We start from the raw sequence: 24,288 nt of genomic DNA, 5'->3' as shown, positions 1-24,288 counted from the left end.
TTGCATTAAGATTTATTCATATGAAAATAATATAACAATAATAAGAACATATGACATGTTTTGAACTGCATTCAGGGGGACTGTGTTAAGTGTTATGTCAAGGACTGACCCTGAATAAAAAAAAAAAAGAAATAAAAATATTCGAATTTGAACAGATACAGGATCTGTGCTCGTTGAACACTGAATCAGAAATTTGTTAAACTGATTTTTTGATATGCGGGACTTCTGCAAATGAATGCAGTCATGCAAAATGACTTTTTTTTTTATTACATCTAGTGCTTGCAGCATTGTAGCAATACATATATGTGAACATCTGAGTGATTTTTGCTACTAATTCTCCAGGAAATAATAAATAATAATAATAATAATAACCAAAAAAAAGGAGACGCAGCCCAGCTTCATTTTACTAACTGACTAATAATGGGCTCTTGCTAATTTCATATTTAAGTGTATTTCTTATAACATTTTGTCCATCACAACATCAAAACACCTATTCTGCATCCTATTCCATACCTACTGTAATCTTCTTTTAAAGGTGCATTAAGTGAATATTCCTGCCCCATAGCATAAAATAACTGTGACATAAAGTCTAACCTAGTCTGAACACCTTTCCCAGACTCCTTTCAGCCAGCATCACAAGACATTTCACTCTCAAGCCCAGAAAGCAAATAACAATGCAGTTTCATTAACTTATAAGTTTATATGTTTATATTAGATATATTCCCTCTTCGCTAGGTGTCTTACTAGTCTCTGCTGTGATGGCACGACTCAGACCAGAGACACGTCCATGCTATTTAATTTCTTGGCTGCTAATAGAGGTCAATAAAAGTCATGTTTTGCTTCTAAAGCCCCATTTAACCTTGAACAGCACTTCAGTTCAGTTCGGCATGACCAGAAAAAAGGTGGTCAGAACAATGTGTTAATGCCTGTTAAATGGTTTAAGAAGGTACAAGTGTATCCTTGGTCCTCGCTGGCAGGTACATTATAGGAATGTGCTTCTGTGTAATCCTTGATTGTCGAACACTGACCTACCTAACTACTGCTCGTGTTGGTGTCAGTAAAGTGCAGACAAACTGTGGGCCGGCATTTTTATCTTTATTTTTTTTGTTAATGCGACAAAATCAGGGTTGTCCCATCAGCTCGGTGCTTAGTAATTAACGGGTTAAAAGGCTGATGTGCTTTAGGCCCATGAGAGGTAGCTGGCCTTATGGTTGTTATGCTGAAGTGTCAGAATTGCTAACGTGTGTGGGTGGAGCCACTGACCAGAGAACAAGAAATGGCAAGCTTATCTGCCACTTGAACGCTGAATTAGAATTAAGTCTGACTGCCAGAATACTAAGAATTACTAAACTGCTTATTATCATCATGAAATCTACTTATACCACCTCTGTTCATTTCTCTCTGGAAGGTATATATTACTGGACCTATAATTTAGCTCCAGTAAGAGAGAAATTCTCAGAGATTCTTTTGTATTTTCTTTTCTTTTGTTTTGTATTTTCAGATTTTATAATTACCATGTACAAGAGGTCTATTTGATCCACTTTGCATGTGCTTGATATTCTTGTGCTTCCTTTTTCTCCTTTATTGTAATAGGTTCTAGAAAATCACTCCATGCAGGGGATGTGGACAGAGGGGAGGCTGTGTGTGAGCGCAGACATACAGTCCTCGACCACCTGCAGGTTAAATCAGTTCAACTCAAAACAACCCGGGAAAGCAGCGTTAGAGAGGGGTTTTGTTTTCTACTGGTCCATGGAAAATAAATCCTCGACTGTTATTCTCATTAATATGACTTCGCACTGTAAATCACGCTCCCTCTCAGCTGGTGTCCACTTCAGTGTCGTGACAGTTACACAGTTGTTTCGATCTTTTCAATGATCTCTATCATAGACTTGGAGGGAGAAAGCACAGAACAGTCGTCTTGATCCCAGAGGCTGCCGGGGCTGGAGTTTCCATCTGTGCTCAACTCGTCATCGTCCTCTTCCTCACTCTCCTCCTCGCAGGACTCCAGGTAGTGCAGGCCCAGCGCATTGATGCCGGAGTCCTCGGAGCTGGACGGAGAGGAGCAGTGGTCCATTTTGGGACCTTTTATCTTATCCACAGGAGAGGGGTGTTTGTGTTCACTGTACACCTGCTGGGGGAGCTGCACAGGTGCAGGTGCCGGTGTGTGTTGAGATGCCAGGGTGGGTTTGACAGGTTGCCGAGGCTGAGCGGGATTTTGGGGCATCTGCGGTGTAGCTGGGGCAGGTGGGGGAGGGGTGGAAGGATGAGGCGGTTCTGGTAAGGGAGGCGGGGGGCGCTGCACGTAGCACATCTTCCCGCTGATGCGTTTCACAATGTAGTCGTCCACAAACAGGTCTGCGATGACACAGTATTTAGGTGACTCCAAGTGAGGCGGGGACTGGAAGCAAGGGGCAAGTTTCAGGAAGCGCTCAGCCAGAGACACAGACAGGTCGATGGTGTTACTGTACTCAGAGCCGACAGGTGGCACAGTTGTGCTAGGCAGCTGGCACACATTGGTCATGGGTTGGTAGACATATTTACCTAAAGGAGGGGTGGGAAAGAAAAAATACAGAAAATAATTTCCATTGGTTAGCTGTTACTTCATGGCAAAATATTAGGCTGTGGAGATTCACAGATCATATTGTTTCATTTTAATGCTGCTTTGCTATGCTCAATATTATTATATTAACAATTGATCAAATACCTGCTTGCATGTGAAAGATTTGTTGCTTACTAACCCTCAAAAATCATGACCTGGCTCTGCAGTTTCCCTCCACACTAAAGAGCATTTGAGCATCTTTCAGGTTATTGATTTGGTTTTCAGGTCTGTAACTTAACAGCTCACTCACATCAGCAGGAAGCAAAAAAAAAAAAGCTCTTAAAAGCCACTGTACACAAAATGTTTGGGACCAATCAGCAGACAGGCAATGGAAAATGCCAGGTGTGAAATGACGTACTTAGAGCTGTCCACTTGTCTTCAGAGATGAGACAAGTGGACAGATGCATGTTGATGCCAGGTCTGAACAGGACCTTAGACTTAAAATTAATCAGGTGGACAGAAACACGATGCTTAATAAATGCTAATACTGCTCCTTGTCAACTGAATATTTTAATAGGCAGCGGTTTGCTAGTATGTTCACTTACCTTATTACCTTAAATGGTGATAAAATGTCAGTTATGTGTTAACAGGTTGTTTCCACTATATGAAAAAAGAAAATACATACACACACACACACACACACACACACACACACACACTACATGCAGGTTTAAATAAATGAAACAGTAAATATGGCACCATGTGGAAACATTTGGCAAGAATCCCAGCAGCAGCACGTGTACGCGCTCTGGAAACTGCAATTCATGTAAATAAAAATAAGCTTTGCTTTTAAAGACACAGGGAGATGAAAATACAATTTGTGACTTTGTGTTCTGTTATCTGTTGTTACATACCAAACATAAGTAACAAAAAAAAAAGTATTTTTGAGCATTTACATACCAAAACCCCCGCTTTTCTCTTTTTTCTAACTGATGACACCAGGAGGCATATACATACATTTATCTAATTAAATGTGAAGCCTTCTCATCATATGAAACCACAATCCTTGGATTGTAGTAGCTAGAAGTGCAACACAGCAGCAACACAGAAGAGCAATATAATGATAATAATAATAATAACACTACAAGTGTATAAACATGTGTTTTCAGTCAGTCACAGTCAAGGACAATTTTTGAAGATGTCAAACAGTGGGCTGTGAGCATATAGTGTGTCTGTAATAACCAATCATCGGTCCTTTCTTGGGGGTGGAGGCAATTTTCACATCACAAAGAGTTTTGTGCTGCCAAAAAAATACCTTTCTTGCCACCACCATCTGAGGTCGAGCTGCCGCCAGAGTGAAACATATTTTAAATTTCAAGACATCCAGAGCAATGCATCTGTCATTTCTGACCCTTCAAAACTGATGCAAGACTCAGTGCAGAAATGAGGAAACGACACACAGAATTAAGGCCATACAACAACGTTTACAGCTCAGAAACCAGGATGTGGAGCTGATTTACATCTGGATTACTAACACAGTGGATTAGAATGACGCACTGGACTGTATAGTGTCACATAAATCCTCAAATAAATACATTTGCTCTGTAGAAAGAATATATTCATATAAAAATTTGCAATGCCTTCCATGTGAGTTACGCCTCCCGTTTTGGCAACTCTTGTACCTGTGGTGTGTAAAAGGACTGCTCTCAAATGTATCTCATTGTTTGCTGCCCACTGCCTCCAACTCCAAGTCGTGCTGCCTGAATAGTGCAGCTCAGATGTGTGTTTAACTGGCTCCCCGGAGAGGGAGAAAATACAGAAGATGACAGGCCTACGCATCACTTTCTCTCACTCTGTGTCCTTCTCTTTTGTGTCACTGGCTAGGGGACCCATTCAATCACAGGTTACAGTGAAAATATCAAACTACTTCGAAGTAGGGAAGTGGCCCTGTTTTGCATTGCTGAATGAACAAATAGAGTTTGTAATGCTGATGACATCTTTTTCAGCACAAAAAAGACATTTATTTGAACTAAATCAGCTACACAGTCACAGAATAGTTTTAACAAAAGTCACATGACCTGAACACTTCATTACTGAAACCATAAAACTTCTTATACAGATTATATATATATATATATCTTATATAGATTAAAAGAGGCTGTGACTGAAGCTTGACGTCGGTACAATTTGCAAATATTTTTAACACAAAACACAGGGGCTAATGTTGATACGCACAAAAGGAGGAATAGTAGCCGTCCTCTGTTTAATGAGAGAAACTCAATGGTCCGTGTTCAGACTGAGACGAGCCCGTTCAGGCAGACGAGATAGTGGCAACAAATGAGAGCTAAAGCTGTAGAGGGCAATGTGTTGACATTTAGTTTTTAGCATATTACACATAATTGCATTCATCCATCTGGAGTTTCATATACCAAGAGCAATACAAGGGGACAGACAGATGCATGGGCAGACAACAAAACAGACAGGCATATGGAGCTAATGCCATACCAACACTGGTTGTCCTCAACAGCCCCGCAGAAGGAACACAGGCTGTCTGTAGATTTAAAAGGTGTCTGCAGAATGCAGAATTAGTTTGCACTCAGTTAGAAATATCACTGTTTCTCTGAGCCTCAGAGGACAGTGTGTTATGTGTGAGATTAATCTCACTTAGTCTGGAAAAAAAAGGAAGAGAGGAGAATCTTCATGTGAAGCAAAACACAGCTTTCTCTTTTCTAATACCTGGACTGCGTGCTCAACGACATGCTGAGTTTAGATTATTACAAATGCTGTTGTGATACAAATACTATTGTTATTGCATAATTTATAATTACATGATATTTCTCAAACTTTGACAATGATCCTTTAAAAGTATCCCGTTGAGATTCTGACCGGCAGTAGCATTATGGAGTTATAAAATATCCGGGTCCCAGTTTTGTTTATATCATACTCATGACATGATTTACATTCTTGGTTTCACTCTGTTCCTCTGAGGAACAGCTGGGGGTGCACAAATGCACAAAGAACTGCAGCAATGCACCAAGAAAGGCAGAGAAGAAGACTGCTAGCTAGTAAACATGGTTGTAAATGATGCCGTATTTAAAATATATTTAAAATTGTCATTGCAAACATTTTATGACAAAGGACATACATTCAACGCTCAGACATTAGACCTCAAGACTGTGTTCTGGTCAATGAATTTAAACATAACTTTTTGTTTGTCTACAATAAACCCTACAGGGGACCTTTAATTTTAAATTCCTGTGTCAAAATGTCAGTTGCTGCTAATGTCTTATCCTGCGTGCGTATCAACCAGGAGCAACAATGTGGGACTCAGTCATAGACACAACATAAGTGTGATTTCCATGTCTCTATACTGTTCAGGCTGAGAACTGAAACCAACAGTAACTGACAACCAGTGAAAACTATCTATGCCGCCTTATTGATATTCATTTGTACTCTTCCCTTCCGTGTTGCCCATTGCTGAAGCCTGACATGACAATGTCAGCTGTAAGGCAGCGTCAGCTCGCTCTCTCTTTGCCCTGTGTGTGTTTTTGTTTCAACACTAACAAGGCCCGGATGTCCTAACAAGGAAAGAAATAAAAAATAGCAAAAGACATTTAGACAAATCACAGTTCTTAGTTCAGGGATAGGAATTTTTTCATTGAGGGTTAGCTGAGCTACAAGATGAGCTACAAGCTCAGAGCCACAAGCTTATTTTCAACTGAATAAACAGGACACAAATACAAAGTTATATTTTTCCCTAAAACAAAAAAAGCTAGAAGTACCTAAAAGTTGGGGCACTCTTGTGCAAATGTTGTGCAAATGTTACTAAAACATAAATAGAGTAAATAGCGTGTTTTCTTGTGTTGGGGACTATTTTCAGCCATGGATCAACACACATTTGGTATGGTTTGAGTATTTACAGCATGAAATAGGGCTGTGTGTGTGTGTGTGATTGTATCAAAATGAACTACAGTGTGTGTGCTTATGTTAAGAGAAACACATCAACAGTGTGGATCATTGCTGTGTTCAATAGTCTTTGGACAACACTAAACAACAGAGTAATAATCTATATCAGGCTTTGTCCACACACATACAGAACTTGTTAATAGGATCAGTTCTTTGCTGGTTTTGGTCTTTTTGTAGGATTTATTGACAATAAGAAAAAAAAAGAATATCACCAGATATTCACTTCACCTTAACAGTGAGGCTTAAAAAATAAAATGTTGTTTTGCAGTGTGTTTCTTGTTCCTTGAGACAACTGGACAGCAGAATGTGACATTTCTAGCCCTGTTACAATGATGATTGACAGAACAAAAAAAAAAAAAATCAGCCATCTGAAGCATCAACAGATAATGTCAAGGTTTTGAGTCAGTGCTACAGAATCAAAAACACGAGGAGCTCCTCTGCAGACCCACCGCTTTACACCTACAATCGTACTGAAAGAAATCAACAGCAGAGGAAACACAGACACAATTTTTTCCACTGACTGCAGCCTCAACAGACCAGAATAATACGCAGTCATAGGACAAGCTGCACTTTGAGTAAAAGGAATCACTCCTACTTTTGTCTTGACTTTCCTTCCTTTATTTATTACGTTAACCACTAAAAGCAACAAGTTCACGCAGGAGATGTAGAAGATCACTAACTAAAGGCAATGTACTGTAAATGAGGCTGTTGGATATGTCAAAAAGAGTAAAACAGCTCTTCACTGCAAAAATATAATTATGACTGCAAGGCTTCTGCAGTTAAAAGCCATGGAGGTGACTCTCTCACCCACTTTACAGTTAGAGAACAAACTTTGCTTGTGGAAATACATAGAAAGGTGTCCAGAGACAGGAAAACATCACAAAATATCTACAATATATTTTAGGGAAACTTGGGATTAATTATTTTAGTCAGTGGAAGAATAATTTGGCTTCATTAAAGGGCTGGAACAAGGAGATAGAAAATGTTATATACAGCCGAAAGATGTTTTTAAAAGACATTTATGGTGAAAATTAAGAGGGCAAGAGGTTAATGAGAAAGCGGGAGAACAGGCAGCTCGTTCTTACAGATTGCTCTCTAGAGGAGCGAGTACGGTGGAGGAGGAATGAGGAACTCCAACTCCTCTGCCACCGCCCCTCTTCATTTTGCAAGCCTCCTCTGTTCCCTCCTGGGCCTGTGGCTGGCCGACAACTGCACAGTCTGGTTTAATACTTGACATGGTCTCTCTGAATAATGCAGCATGGTAGCCCATCAGTCTCTCACTCTCTTTCACAGAGCTTCACCATGACTTTGTCCAAATTTCAGCTCTGCTCTCACCCTTCAGACTGCAGCTGGAAGGACAATACTTGGAGACTCGGGAGGTTCGTTTTTGACCAGCTCAACTTGTGGTCAAGATGAACGAGCATGACAGCCTCTCACAGATTATGTAATTTTAACATCAGCTTATATCAAAGCCTCAGAAGACAGAGTCATTAACAACCCCCCACAGTTTTATTTCTTTGTATGTTTGAGCCAAAAGCAGCAGTCTTTTCTGTGCAGCATGTTGGCAAACCCGGCTGAACAAAATAAATGATCTTTGCAGATTGTTATCATTCTTCATAACAGCTGCTGTACCCATTTGACTGGTGGATACCACACATTCGCTCTCCTTTGTGCTTAAATCTGTCTGACAAAGGGGCTGAAGCTGGGCCAACAACATAAGTTTCAGGTTTCAGGGAAGGGGACGGTCTGACCCAGCATCATGTGAAACTCCTTTCCTGTTTCCTGTTTCATGCCTCCAGAGGCAGAGGCTGTTCCTGACTAACAGCCAGTTTCAAATCCAATGTTTAGTCTGTCATCATCGTGAAAGAATGCGACCCTCTGGACTGCTTTCCCATAGCAAGCGTTAAGCTTCAACTGCAGTAAAGGCCTTAAAGGAAAAGGCTGTTTGTATAATCAGTGATCAATGATTTATTGATGCTTTATTGGCCTACAGTATCATTTAACTATGTAATAAGGTTTTTTTCCATAGCTGTCCTATTCAAGAGTTCCCATGAAGCCATGACAGCCTGAAGAATACCAGCTGCTGAAACTGATGCAGCTAAACAGAATTCAGCCATCATTAATTTTAACATTTACATGTGTGCTTTTCCTACTGTGACATGTCAGAATGTCTTCTGTGAAAATTGTTGGTCTCTTTGTTAATGTACAACAGAGGAAGCCAGCGAGAATGTGTAATTATGACAGCAAATCATCTGAGAAGTAGCATTTGGATTCAACCCCATACATGGACAAACAGTGGATGAGAGGTGAGGCTGTTTGCTACCTTCTCAAAGAGCATTACCACGGCAACAATTTGAAGTCACCTGTTAGCTTGTCATGAACGAACGAAGCAACAATCAGCCATGATAGTAATTACATGATAGCTGCTATTAATTCAAACTCACTCTCTCTGAGACAGTGACCTTGTTCAGTACAAATACGTGATCTGAAATTCAGCTCAGAGTTAATATGTGGCTTCAGCTGTCTGATTTAGCGAAAACAAGTGAGTTTTAGGACCAAATTCCTCATCCTCATTGTGTTTTCTCAGACAGTGTTACCTTTCTGAGCTGCAAGGGGGATAGCAACACAAACACGGCATGTGGTATTGTACTGAGGGAGACTTGAGAAAATCCTAACCTATCCCCTTTAAAATGTAAGAGCAAACTTGTTGAACTTTTGCTCTGGTGCTGCTCTGCTTCCATCAGTGAGAGAACAGCGGTTAAAGTGGTCGAAGCCATGCGGTTCCCAAACACGAACAATCGATCAAAACAGCATCCCCTCAGGCCTGTGCTGACAATATATTGATCCTTTAATAACAGGTGAAGCTTTTCATGATTCAGCACTGCAGTAAATTTTGAATTCGTAACCAAATCAATCAGTAAAGGTCAGAGTTTTGTCCATATTTCCCTTTAGAAAGATTTGCAAGCTACAGCTGGATGGTGTGACAGACGAGACCGCAAAGGAACTCTGACAGACAGATCCCACTTTCCTGTATCTACAAGGGAAGTACAAGTTCCAGTGTACAAAATTAGAGCTGACGCAGTACAAACAGACTGACAGGACTGTTCAGGAGTCGTTAGACTGTTAGATTTTCTTAATGAGTAATTCATTGCTCTGCCTGGTAATTGTAATCAGTTAGCAGAGGATAAAGAGACAGAAAAAAGCATTCAGTCCAGGTGGTTCCAGTGCTGCTGTGAGCAAAAACTCTCATCAGACATGACATATTGGCGGTGACACTAAACACAGCTAATTACCACTAATGAGAGGCTTGGACTGATGTTGTCACCAGCTGGGAAAACTGCCTCTGCCTACATTCAATTCCAGTTTTCCCCATTTTCCCTGCCAAAGGTTTCAACAAAGCTACAGCTAAGTAGAAATTACGGGAAGGCCATCAACACAACAACAACAAAGACAACATCATTTTATTGCTTTAGCCTGCAGAGATGATTTGTGACCTCTGAGCACAGACAACAGCACTCTGAAGCTGTTAAGCTTTGCAGTGGCACGGAGGAAATAGGAAAAGCTAGGAATTAAGTCACAGGTATTCGCTCCATGCTGCTCTACAGGTAAGAAAACAGAAATAATTTGTGTTTGAGGATTTAAATGCTGAGCCAAGTGACCTTTTGTGTTTGTTTCCCTGGAAACCTATTAAAAATGTAATTAAAAAGGCAGTCTAGCAAGGCTCCCTGTGGTGAATGCACAATTATCAGCTTCAGAACAAGTTTATACTCCAGGCAACAGTCATAGGCACAAATGAAAACGGGACGAGATAAGGCCGTAACAACATGTCACTGTTTTGAATCTAACGTTATTATGGATCTCTAGAAAGAAGGGTGTGAGCCCAGCAGAGCAGGTGGGCACTGCATGCAGAAGCACGCAGCTATACTTTTCTCACTGGGTGTCCTGGTTCTGCCTGATTCAGCAGCCTAAGCTGTGGTGCATGCAAGGGGAACTTGAGAATTACAGTGGACAGAGATGTGAAGGTGAGAAGCTCGGCTGGTGATGTGGCAAGCTCTTTCTTCTGCAGCATAACAAGTCTGAATTAAATAATGGGTACAAAGGGCTCAATGTCCATTGCACAGGACCTTTTCAGTCAGAGTGATGAATATTTCAAAGCAGAAAGGAGGGACAAGTCTAAATGTTTACGAATGATGTAACACTGAGCAGACTTTGCTGAGAATAACAAATCCCGGATGTGGCTCATAATAAACACTGGACAGGATTCATCATTTTTCTGCCACATCAGATATTTCAGATCACTGGGCTCGCTCTGAACGGAGGCTTGGGATCTAAATCCAATGATTACATGGCAAAGATTACAATGTGACTTCTGCAGTTGCACACTGTAAGCCCGGGGACTGGCTGGTGCAGAGTGGATGGTGATTGTGTTTCACACTGATCTGAGGATTTTCAGGGCAGCCAGCGACGGGGCAACACAAAGAGACGGACATCCTGTCAAGTTCAAGCACAGCTACTGGGACTCTGCGGTGGCGTCAAAGTGTCAGGTCGAGAAAGGTTCAAATGGAGAGAAAATGTCTCGAGGTACACGGGTGTTGAAAATGCCACTGACACTTCGCAATGTGAAAAGAAAATTGGCCATGTTTAAGTGGAGCTGCAGCCCTGTGCTCTTCCAGTACAGTGAATTGAATAGTCAGCATAAATGATATTACTATAATATTAACGAGTTCAGTTAATATCACCAGAAATGTGGCCTGTGGCCAAAGAAAATCAGCTGATTTTGTCTGACTACTTGACATCATCTTAGCATGGAATGCTATTGTGGCCAAAAGTAGAAAATCTACTTTAAAGGATAACACTGGCATTATTTTACATTTTTCTTAATATCAACAAATCCAATGAAAAGACCAAAACAGAAACTACAGTATGTTAGTTCATCTCTTTCTGACCTCCCAGCGCTGTCTGTAACACTCACTCCCTCCTACTCAGGATGTAAGTCTTCAAATTTGGGTCACAGATACAGCATATAGTTTCATTTTTTTTAAAAAAAGGCTTGGTAATTTCCTAAAACTGCCAGGCACCGTAGTTTTCAGTAAATCTTACTCAGAAAGGAATAAATAGTGCATTTTTGAGGACTATTTTGAGCTGTGGATTGATACTTATTTAGTGCCTTTGTGAGTGTTTACAGCACCCAGGAGGATGTCTGTGACACTGACCCATGTTCATAGTAATGAAGGAATTATGGGGATTTTTAAAAATGGTGTTTGAACAACAATGAAGGTCTGTGACAGAGGAATAAGCGATGCCAGGCTTTAACTACACAGACAGTACTTTACTTGTTAGTAGTATCAGATCATCATGGTTTTTTTTTTTTTTTTGGTCTTGGGATTTGTTGACAACAACAAAAATATGGAACATCACAAGACTTGTAAAGCAGAAATGAAAGTGATGATTCAAGTGTGTCATGTCAACATGCACGTCATGAAGTATTTCCAATAACAGTGACGTAAAGAACAGTTGATGGTGGATTCAGTCAATGTTTTGTGTGTGTGTGTGTGTGTGCACTTCTGTTGATATTTTATTTTGACAGTTTTTCTTGTGTTTTCCATTCCTAAATGCCTTTAAATCTGAATCAGTAATCAGTCAAATTTATATAATACTATATTAATAATACTTTAAGAATAAAATCAATATAATTACAATAATTTGTGCTCTTTACCTATAACATATCAATAAGACCAACACCTAAAGATGCACAATATTAATTCTGAAAGACTGTATTGATTTAAATTTTTCAGGGCCTGACCTGAACTTTATGTACAGTATATACTGACAGTCTGGGTTGGATATCAAAATTTAAGATATTAAGATTTTAGATTTAAGAAGATAAAACAGTGCCAAACGCCTGAAACATTCATATCCCTGCTCATGAATTTTTCAGCCTCCACTGTTTAGACCACATCAACTATTCATATAAGGGGGGTTATTTGAAGGGTTGACTCTGATTAGGAATATATATATATGACTGCGAAGTCTGCGATATTACTGCAGTGAATATAAAAAAGACTGTAAAATGTATTTTAGTTTTAGAGAATATGAAATAATACTACTGAGGTAGAAAATGTTTCCTCTGAGCGGGAGTCAGCCGAACAGATGACCAGCCTTTACATAACCTCTCATAATGTGTCACTTTATACCTTTTGTAATAGCTTACCAATATCTGCTATATTTCTGCTCTTTTTTTTTTAGTCGCTACACGGTATGAGTGTGGTCTTACAGTGAAGTGATGCTTCTGAATTCTTAACATGGCCGTGAAGTAGCCAAAAATCCAGCATACTTTGCCACTGTGGTGACAGTGAGACAGATATCTGGTAAAACAGAGAGCTGTTAAACCATGTAAAACAAACTTACAGTGACACCAGCCCAAGTGACAGCACCAGTGCAGCTTGAAGCACTTCCCGTGGCTGTGCGTAGCGCAGATGGAGAGTCCATCACAAGGCAGGAAGTCTGGTCTCCCCGCGCAGCTCTTGGCCAAAGCCTGCGCCTCGTCCAACTTCTCACTCTTCGGACACTTCTGTGCTCCCGAGGCGGCCATGCCAACATTTCCTGGATCACTGGATCAAAAAAAAGAGAGAGGAAAAAAATGCACAAAGCCTCGTCCGAGGAAACTACAGCATAACCGCGAGGAACCGAGCCGAGGTTTACGGTCCACACCGGGAGATTGAGAATCTCTGAATCCAGAGCAGCTGGGCTAGTACTCAAACAAAAAAGAGCGTCAATTAGCGGGGTGTAATAACATATTCAGAGCCTCCCATGGTCGTGATCCACACATCTCTCCAGCCTCCCCTCGCGTCGGGAAGCTCCTCTGTGCGCCGGTGACGCGCGTACGGAACAACGGCGCGCATCTGAACTTCATCACACAACGGGAGGAGTCCACAAACACAAAGCCAGCTGCTCTGCGCACTTCAAACACACGTCCAGGCTTTCATCGGTCCCTGTAAAAACTTCAAAACATCAGGGTCTGGATCCGAGATGAATACATCCTCCTATTGACCTAAAAATACTCGTTCATGGGCTTTTCGGATTATATTATAATTATAAATTAGATCTTGGTAATAATTCATAGTCATATAGATTCTTAAATCGTATTTTTTTGTTGGTGCATTTTACCTTTCAGTGAAACAACGAAAGATTTTTTTTTTTTTTTTTTTTTTTTTTTTTTAAGAAAGAAGCATATTTACTACAGTATAATCCAGCTGTTCAGTGTGGAGCCTTCGGCCGCTAGGTGGCAGCCCCAACAGCTGCTCACCGGTGAGGGTGTTAGATTCTCGGGCATGAGCCACTGATTTATATAAAAGCAGTTGAGAGTCGTGTGCCTCAGCTCTCCCGTCACCGCTGCATCTGAGTCAGCAGAAAACGGAAACCTGAGACACACATAGATAGACACACACACACACACACACACACACACACACACACACACACACACACACACACACCACAAAAAGGACATTTTCACTTTTCTCCTCCAGAGATAAATGTCACTGATGAAACGAATGAACTTAAATCTAACAGTTACCTGAAAATGGGGTAAGAATAATTATAATGATAAAAGAATAAAAAGCCAAATAGCAACAATTCATACATTATTACAGTGCACAATGCAGCTCCACACAAAATGAGTATATATTTCTTAATTGAGGCATCAGATGATAGATGTAGATGGAATTTTAATTGAATTATATATTGCACACACAGTAAAAAGTGTACCAAAATGTATCATACATGATTAAGTAATAATCAAACAAGCCTAATATAGGAAAATCAGTAAAATCATCACTTTTTTACGCAAATGTTGCTGTTCTGAGTGTGATTCCTTAAAAGGTTTTTTCAAAGCCTACCGTACACTTAATTATCAGGTATACATATTAGGTACATCTGTACATTACCCCCCATTACATCCAGTCGTGAAACTTATATTCAGTTCTGTTGACACATTTGGTGGGATGTTTCATTCAGCTCTGTTCTAACTTTTGCAGTAGTTGCAGTATATGGAAAGTTGTTTCAGTCAATATATTGCTAGCTGAATCAACATCTCTGATAGAACGTCAACAAGAACTGCATAAGCTGCACAACGATAGGATTCTGACGGGAGTACACATTAGATTGTACAGTTGAACCTAATAAACTGGTGACTCATAGTAGGCTCACAAGGCTACTGGTCAGTCAGAGATATTAAGGTTATTAAGCACAGAAAGCACAAGTGCCTCAGATAATATGACATAATATATAAGAAATCAATCAGCATTATTATTATTATTATTATATAATGCAGGAGCAGCCCATTGGGTTTATCACAGTGTAATATCATTATTATCAAGGCGTATTAAGATATTAAAGCTGAAATGAATTTAAAGCTGACTGTGGAGTTTCTTTACGACTTCCCTCCACATGTGGACAGGTGGGCTGCCACTGGCCACCAGCCTCCTGAGCAGGCTGCAGGGCTGCAGGTTGGGCACATCAGGGTGAGCCTGGTGGTAGTGCTCCAGCCTCTCCAGGACCTTCGCCAACCCCACCAAGCTGGCGTAGAACATGGGGCCTCCACGGTGCCTGGGCCAGCCGTAGCCAAACACATAGATGATATCTATGTCTTCGGGTCCTGCAGCTATTCCATCCTCCAGGATGCGGAAGCCCTCATTGATCAGGGCATAGAGGCAGCGTTCCAGCACCTCCTGGTGGTCAATGCGGCGCGCCACCAGGCCGTGCCGGGCTCGGTACTCCTCAAGGAAGCTGTGAAGCCAAGGATCAGACCTGGCTTCCCGACTGCCGGGTTTGTCGTACTGGTACCAACCCCGTCCTGTTTTCTGACCAAACCGTCCCTGCTCACAGAGCAGGTCTCCCAAGGGGCTGTACCGATGGCCTTCTCGGATTCTAGCTGGCTGCCCTGATGCCGCAGCAGGCTGCACAAGCCCCTGCGCCTTCCTGACCTTCCATCCCACGTCAAGCCCAGAGAGGTCGGACATTCTGAACACACCCATGGGAAACCCAAACTCTTCCAGTGCTCCATCTACCAACTCAGGCGTGGCTCCCTCTTCTAACAGGAAGAAAGCTTGCTCAACATATGGCTTCAGCATACGGTTCCCCACAAAGCCACGGCAGTTTCCAACAGCCACACTGACTTTGCCCATTTTCTTTCCAAGTTGCATTGCAGTGGCCACCGCTTGAGGAGAAGACTGTGATCCATACACCACCTCCAGCAGCTTCATGACATGGGCTGGGGCAAAGAAGTGCATCCCGACCACCAGCTCTGGGTTGCGGCTTTGAGAGGCCAGCTGGTCCACGTCTAACGCAGAAGTGTTGGTGCACAGGAAAGTGCCTGGTTTACAAACAGCAGACAGCTGCTGGAAGACTTTCTTCTTCAGAGCCATGTCCTCAAACACAGCCTCGATGACCAGGTCAGCGTCTGCTACAACCCTGATGTCGGGGCTGTAACTGATCTTATCAAGTGCAGGGGCCACCCCACGTCTCTTAGACCCTCGCTCTAACATGCCTGACACTGCCTGCTTTGCCTCCATTAACTGCTTCTCCTGGGTTTCCACGGCGACTACAGACAACCCTGTCTGAGCCAGGGCCACTGTTATTCCTCTCCCCATGGTGCCAAGACCTTAGATGACAAAATTACACAGTGACTACAAAAAAATTAACAATGAGCAACACTAGACTGTAAATATTTTTGGCCTGGCAGCATAAAGTTTTTCCAAAGCTTGCAACTTTAATGCACAAGCTGCTGAGCTTCACATATCCAGATTGTCATACATCCAATCCTCCCTGCAGGGAAGAGAGAGTTCATCTATTTAAACTCAGCTGAACTGTAAATGAGGGCTTAGTTTCCATGGGCAATGTAAAATTTAGAGATGCCACACAGATAGCTTGATGAGTCAATGTGCTTGTGCTTACTGAAAGCTCAGACAAGTAGAAATTGAAAGTCCAACATTCTTACCAATGACAGCTGCTTTATATACAGGTCTAGGCTTGCTCGTGTCCCAGCGGGCTCCACTGGGCATGCTCCACCTGCTGACAGCTCTCTGGGCAAAGAAACAGTACTGCAGGGCGCGGGCCTGGCCTGAGGTGAAGAGAGTGGCCATCAGCTCTTTCTCCCGCTCCATGCCCTGAACGTAGGGCTGCGTGGCAGCTGCCCGGACCGCTTGGACACACGCAATTGGTGCTATAGCGCCACGGGCACTTTGTCGCACCTTCTGCATCACTCCCTCAAACAGAGCATCCAGATCAGGTGGGCATGGACATGGATAGGTGCTTATACGACGGGCATCCAGTGGTTTTCCTAAAACAGAAAGTATGAAAGAAAAGAGACTCCAGAGGAATTACTTTTTTCTTTTAAATAATAGTTGTGTGACTTTTGCTGCCATTTAAAAAGCAAATCAAAATGCACGCCTGCATTTAAACTGTAAAATACCTCCTAGTTTTTCCACTGGTACCACTTTCTCCAATTTGTTAGCCAGCACTCAGTGTGGCTATAATTACTGTTTCAGGCACACTCGTCCATTCAATCACTAGATACCCGAAGGAGCTTCTAAGAGCACAGCGATTTGACAGACCATTTCCAAGATAATCGAAGAGACTCCGCCAGTGCACTGCAGTTCACCTTGAATAAGACCAGTCTGAAACGCAATGAAAAGTAACAACTTGGTTCTGGGCAAAATAGTTGGTAAATTTCCAACTCTGAGAGCAGAGGGGGAGGAAATTGAATTTTTTGCGATTCCCTGGCCTGTGAGCAGCGGTACAATACGGAGCAATTTTCCAGGTGAAACTACATGAGAAGATTTAATATTAGAGCCTAAAAACTTTACAACACAAGACTTCCTGTCTGTGGCAATTTAAGCCTGGGAACAATGAGAGTGAAAAAGAAGGCCACTCTGCTAAAACCTTGTTAAAAGCATCTTAATTCCCATTCCTGTCTCCTCTGACATGATTACATGAGACAGTAGTCAGAATCCTTCACAGCTCCACTGAATTACACTCAGCTGTGGGTCTGGGCCAGAAACTGGGTCACCATGGCAAAGCTTAAAGAGACAGCAGCCACATCTGATTTATGGTCTCCACTTTGTCTAATAACAAACAATTCAGCCTAATACAATTGTCAGTATCAATATATCAGAGATAACCAATAAAGGTGAAGGTCATTTCAGACCAGTCAAACGTACACTGTCCACAGTGAAATGTCAAAAAGATGCTGTGTGGTGGTGCGATGTGAATCCAATGTACTTTAGGAGGGCATTATTGCAGCAGTTAATCTGTAAATGGTTGAGCTGTGGATTTGTTCTGCAGCGAGTGGGAAGCCTGGTTGTCCTGACAGATGTAGCGGGCAGATGTTGTGACGACTGGGGTAAAAATAAATAAACAAATAAATAATAAATAAAATAAAAAAGTTAATCTTGTCACCAGCAAGAGACTTGAATCTGTGCATATGTGGATGGAATGTGTGTGTGTGTGTGTGTGTGTGTGTGTGAGTGAGTGAGTGCTCAAGCCCACACGTGCATCCATTTTTGTGCGCCAACTTCTTTTTGCATAAATATACACCCGTGTGCCAGCTTTACAGCAGAACTGTAGTGTCTTATGTTTGCATTTATGGATGCGACAGACTAAATCTATTCTGTGCTGGGTGACTCACCAGCCGTGCATCTCCATGTCACAAACACTCACAGCTGATTTGTAAATTTAGACACACATTTCCTGTCCCCATTTGACAGCCCTGCTAATCAACTCAAGACTGACGTACCCGTCAAAATCTTCACAGATTTTGGTTCTATCTCCTCAAATCTCCCGTCTTGTGTGCTGCTGGCTTTTCTGTCTGACTCAGCCTAAGCCTCAGCTTTACTAACAACACTCACTTTCTCACCCACTCAAAGTCATCTTGGCAGTGTGCAAAAAAAAGCATCTCTAAAAAGCATAAGACTGCAATTATCTTTTGATTGTAAACTGTTTTTTTTTTTTTTTTTTTTACATGCAATCCTAGAGAATTGCTGTTGACATTTCCCACAGATGTAGTGAGATTGTTTGCTAAAGGCACAATATTAGGCACAAACTAACAAGTTTCATGTAAACTTTAAAGTCTAAGTAAGACGGCAACAAAGGTGATTTCAGATGACATCTCCAAGGCAAGTAACCTGCTACCTAGAGTCATGAAAACATCACCTCATCTTCAAGTCATGCAGAAGAATCAAAGGCTCTTGTTCAGCCAGGGCTCTGCTGAGGAAAAGCTGAACAAAATACATCCTCTCCTCATGTACTTGGACAACATTAACACACAAAACCACACACCAGAGTGGGTGGTTTTGTGTACTGGTTCACGATACCAAAGGAGATATAACATTCTTAAATGCTTTAAGAATTAGTTTGACATTTTGGGAAATATGCTTATTCCCTTGATGAGTCTCAGATGAGAAGACTGATACCACTCTCACGTCTGTATATTAAATATGAAGCTAATGCTAGGTCAACAGGGTTAGCTTAGCATAAAGACCAGAAGCACAGGGAACCAGATACAAAAATGGCATCACTCTTCTTATCTAGCTCTAAGCAAGAAAGCAAATAATCATGTTTCCAAAAATGTCAAAGTACTACTTCAAAATAACAACAAAAGGCATAGAAATGCGGCTGCTGTTCTACTGTAGTGAAGAATAAGATCATCCTCTGCAAAAGAGGCACAGAGGAAATACAAAAGCATGTTAAAAAAAAAAAGATCAAGAGCACAATAAAACCAGTCTTACATGTTCTTATATTTCACATTTACTTTTCAAGCTGAGCCTACAAGTGTGGTCTGTCAGTATTATCACCATGCAGCAAATCTGAACGGGTTATCCTTTACACAGGCTGAAAAATCATTCCCCATAAACTGCAGGGACGTGGCACACTTTAGCAATCTATTCAGTGGGTAAATGAGTCTGATTCACAAGTGCAGGGCAATCCTCATCCTTCTAAATGACTGGCGAGGGCCCCATTATTAATATTCTAGGAAAGTTTGTCCCTTTTCGCCCTTCTGAATAATACAGCAAAAGCAGTGAAGACATCAGAGCACATCTGACAGAGCTATGAAACATTTATGATTTCTTTGGTGGAGGATCTGCCTGCTGTGTTTTCTGTTTCCTTTGACTTCCACAACCTACATGTCGATGCTTCTTGAGGTCGGACTTGCCTAAAATAACTGCTCTTGGAGGAATTTCTGTTCCTTCTCCTGAGTTAAATCTTAAACCGGTGAAGAGCAAGTGGATTTTAAACCATCTCCAAGGTTTTTTTTTTTTTTTTTTTTTTTTTTTCCTGTGTCTCACCTGCAACACTCAGGGCAAACTTTATTGCTGCATCCACAGTGCTGTGATCGGTAACCTGATCCACTATTCCAAGTTGTAGTGCCTCAGCAGCAGTGACATGACGGCCTGTGGGAGACATGAAAGACATCAGGGATCTTCATGGGTGACGTCACATTTCAAATTGTTAGAAAAGCAATAATACACAAGGGTGTTGGTGGCCTTGTGATTCAGACAAATACTGCATCAGCCCTTTGTTTGATTCAGGCCTTTATTAAATAAAGGCAAAACACCACAAAAATAGTCTTTAAAAAAAGAAAAAGACTAAGAGTTATAGTTTACCTGAAGTGACTTGTTAAGAAATTTTCAGATGATCAAGAACCAAGAATCAAGACTCTTTATTGTCATTATGTGAAATTTTACAGAGATTCCCAGCTTAAAGGCACGTGATGATGACTATGAGGTTTCACCAGCAGATATGATGGAAAAACTTGACACATACTGACATCTGCTGGTCATCACGGTAAACTACAAACCTCTTGGTAATAGCAGCTGTACTCTTGTGTACAGTGTTTATCAATAGCTCTGCCAAGGCAACGATTTCCTCATATTTACTGATGCTACCTTACACCTGGTTTAATGCTTTAAGAACTGTCTAAACCCATAAGAATAACTCCATAAAAGTTAGGCAAGGTTAACCTGTCTTTGCTACCTGTGGTGATGAGGTCTAATGCAGCTGGGACCCCGATGAGCCTTGGCAGACGCTGGGTCCCACCTGCAGCTGGCAGCAGACCCAGACTCACCTCTGGAAGTCCCAGTCTGGCCTGAAAGGAGACAAAGGCACAAAGTATGATGAATGGAGGGTACTGAACAGTGGGTCTGCATGACATTCACAGACACAACTGTCTCTGGTAAGTAAATACATTACACTAATTATATCATGGCTTAGAAGGGCAGGAAAAAAAATCTTCTTTTACATCAAAGATAGATAGACTAGAATAGATAGACTGTGGAAAAGAACTGGTTATTAATTAGGAATTATGTTTCCCTTTTTTCCCCTCTGAACTCACCCAATATAAATGAACCAGCCTTAATTTTAATGATTCTGGAAACAGCAATTCATTAACAATATAGTGACAAGTCACTCTGTAATATGCAATTCAACACAGACAGTCAGACAGTGATGCAGCTCGACACTGACTTCAGAGAGACAGACAGAGAGAGACACACAGGGATCTCAAGAGTGAACTAACTTTGGAGTGCGCAATTCGATAATGACAGCCAAGTGCCAACTCAAGGCCTCCACCTAAAGCGCTCCCCTCTATGGCTGCCACCATCGCTTTGTTTGCAGCCTCGATGGCGTGGATCATCGGTACCAGTGGAGGCCCAGACATGTTCGTCCCAAACTCTCTGATGTCGGCCCCTGTTATGTGAATGAAACTAATTTTGTGATCAGTGGTGTTATGAAGTGCATCTGGTTCCAAATTCTTTCAGATGTCGACTTTGAAGGAAGATTACACAACATAAAAATAAAATAAAATAAAAATCACACACTGTTGATTAGAGCTGAAGCAATTTATTGAACAAAATTCATAAAAATTCATTCAAATATCGCCAACTACTTCAATAATCGGTTTATCATTTCAGTCATTTGCAAAAATTCCAAACATTCATTGGTCTCAGATTCTCAAGTATGAATATTTTCTAGATTTCTTTGTCTTATGTGATGGAATATGTTTAGTTTTAAAACTGATAAAACACGAAATCTGAAGATATCAACTTGGGCTTCAGGAAAGCATGCAAGTGCTGATTCACTTTTAAATATTCTTAAACACTTTATTTAAATAAAGACTTGCACTTATTTGATAAACAAGACTGCCAATTGTAGCCAAAGAAGATATCCTAAAGCATTTTGATTCTTTTCATAAGGTAAAGTTTGGTATATAATAATTGAAAATTGTAGTTAAACGGATTAACACAATTTTCAGCAGCGAAAATAATGTAGCTCAGATTGTACTTGACACTGATGTTCAAGTTAAATCTGATTTTTATCTGGTACAGCACTCATTTCTTTTATTGCTTGCGAAGGCTGTTTGAATACAACTTCAGTTGCCCTTGTTCCTTTGTTGAGGACCAGAGAACCACAGTGAAGGGAAGACATAAAGGTAACAATGTGGGATGTGAGAGCAAGTGCACTCATCGCCACTTGCAACCAGAATGTCATGGAGTGGTACTTTAAAAAAAAAAAAAAAAAAAAGTAATAATAATAAATAAGGATCAAAAAACGTTCATACCCCCACAGAATATTCCATTCTGGCCACAGATAACCACTGACTTCACCTTTGGGTCACCAAGTGCTCTCTTCACTGTGTCAACGATGCCCTGCCTCACCGCTGCACTGTATAAAATAAAACATATATTTTCATATAATAATATTGATATACAGTATACAAGTTTAAACTACCATTCAATAATTGGGCAATCCTCTGTATCTGTTAACCTTTAAACTGTTATTATCTAGGATTAAGAGACAGACTTTTCAGGTGAAGCACTTCTTCATTTTTAAGTCCTTCTTACAAAATTCTGAATTAAAATACATTTTATTGTTTCATTTCTTTATGACTTTCTTACCCTCTGCTTACTTTCTATGGTTCCACCCTTAAATGCCACAATTATCAATTCAGATAAATTCAACTTAAATAAAAGGCCTTGACAAAGAGCACAATCAAATGTTAAATTCATCAGATATGCATTATTTAGAACACACCATGCATTATATATAAAACATGTCTGTACAAAATGGGTCAGTGGTGGCCTAAATAGAGAAGTGGACAGGAAAAATGGGTGTGAGAAAAAGTCCTCCTAACAAGCAAAGCTGAGCCTGAGATCCCCTAAAAGAGCCCAATGTACACAGGATAAACCTGATTTAGGTCAGGGGCGGAAGAAGTATGAAGATTCTTTGCTCAAGTAAAAGCAGAGACACCATAGCTGTAAAATATCTCACTGCAAGTAAAAATTCTGCGTTCTAACTTTCACTTAAGTAAAAAACGTGCATAAGTGCAATCATTAAAATGTGCTTATAGTATCAAAGGAATACGGAGCCCCTCTGGTGACATGGTCAAAAAAAAATTAAATTGTGGCCACAAAGTAGCTATAACGTGCACACTAAATACTAATACAATTAACATCATTCCTGGACAACTGAGTAAGCAAATTGAGCGCACCCTCTCTAGGGTCAAAGGTGGAGGTATTAGAGGGGCTAAAGCGACACGATGGACAGGGACTGTCTGATAGAATTTTATTTTAGGCTGGGAATGAGCTACAAAATTTGTGGCCACGAAATAGGTGTAATTAGCGCGCGAAATACTAATTAATACTAGTAGTATCATCCCTGGACAACTGGGTAAGCAAAGCAAGCGCACCGTTTCTACAACCTGCCCCGTGCGCAATTATTGCAGGTTGTAGAAACGGTGCGCTTGCTTTGCTTACCCAGTTGTCCAGGGATGATACTACTAGTATTAATTAGTATTTCGCGCGCTAATTATACCTATTTCGTGGCCACGAATTAGTATTTCGTGCGCACATTAAAGTTCAACTTTGTAGACACAATTAATTTTTTTTTTTTTGGCCATGTCACCAGAAGGGCTCCGTAAAGGTGAAATACTTATTATGCAGAAGAACGGCCCATGTCAGTGTCAGTGATTTATCTAACAAAAGCCTCCCCTCTGACGCCACCCTGTGGCAAAACAGTTTTTAAATCTCGAGCTCACAAAATCTCAAAAGTTAATCTCTTGTGCGCACATACACATCTTGTGTACACTTTTTCTTGTGCAAGTACAGCCATTGCTCCTCTAGTGTTCCTACAAAAACCCCTCGCAGCATATGAAGTTGCAGAAAATTTGTATTTCTACAAGACAAGTATCATGGTTCTTGTATTGAAGACGCTTTGCAGCCTTGTTTGTGACTTCAGCTCACCTGAGAGCGTTGACAGGCGGATTTTGGAGAGTAATCAAACCCACGGAGCCTGAAACACGAGTGTACTGAGCCATGATGTCGATCGAACACTGCAAGTTGTCGCACTTCTTTTTGGTGTGCGGGCTGAACTTTGTAGCTTCACTCCTGCTGGCAGGAAGACATCACCTTTGGCCACACTTTCGCTCCCCGTGGACTTGTACAAGATCCAAACGCTCTTCTTCGTTGTCTTCATGACGTCTGATTTCAAACGCGACGGTTGACGGCAGCAACTCAGAACAGTACCGCCCCCACTTGGTCTGGAGACGATCAAAAAAAAAATCAATTTGCTTCCCCCCTGCCTCTGTTTATATAGTGTAAATATACCTATCTCAATCCAGTATATTATTGGCGATAAATAATGTGCGATCAAATGGCCAAATATTTGTAATTAAGTATTACAATAATAATACTCTGTTATTACTAAGGTAACAATAACACCGAGTCCGGTGA

At 41.1% G+C, this 24,288-nt stretch overlaps 2 protein-coding genes across 2 annotated transcripts; both read right to left on the bottom strand.

Moving 5' to 3' along the window:
- Positions 1-13,425, bottom strand: zgc:162707 (UPF0524 protein C3orf70 homolog B). Its single transcript, XM_041057231.1, has 2 exons — positions 12,914-13,425; positions 1-2,541 (listed from the first exon to the last, which is right to left on the bottom strand). The coding sequence occupies exons 1-2, from the start codon at positions 13,095-13,097 to the stop codon at positions 1,847-1,849; spliced, it is 879 nt and encodes a 292-aa protein (XP_040913165.1). The 5' UTR covers positions 13,098-13,425; the 3' UTR covers positions 1-1,846.
- An 806-nt stretch (positions 13,426-14,231) lies between these two features.
- On the bottom strand, positions 14,232-24,026 carry ehhadh (enoyl-CoA, hydratase/3-hydroxyacyl CoA dehydrogenase). The gene is made up of 7 exons (XM_041057902.1): positions 23,800-24,026; positions 22,119-22,222; positions 21,078-21,247; positions 20,537-20,648; positions 19,849-19,953; positions 16,503-16,844; positions 14,232-16,166 (listed from the first exon to the last, which is right to left on the bottom strand). The coding sequence occupies exons 1-7, from the start codon at positions 23,871-23,873 to the stop codon at positions 14,914-14,916; spliced, it is 2,160 nt and encodes a 719-aa protein (XP_040913836.1). The 5' UTR covers positions 23,874-24,026; the 3' UTR covers positions 14,232-14,913.
- Positions 24,027-24,288: the final 262 nt, after the last annotated feature.

Source organism: Toxotes jaculatrix, chromosome 15 (assembly GCF_017976425.1).
Source record: "Toxotes jaculatrix isolate fToxJac2 chromosome 15, fToxJac2.pri, whole genome shotgun sequence".
Taxonomy (NCBI): Eukaryota; Metazoa; Chordata; class Actinopteri; family Toxotidae; genus Toxotes; species Toxotes jaculatrix.
The sequence above is the reverse complement of the archived record's forward strand: the minus strand, read 5'-3'. Positions and strand labels throughout refer to the sequence as shown.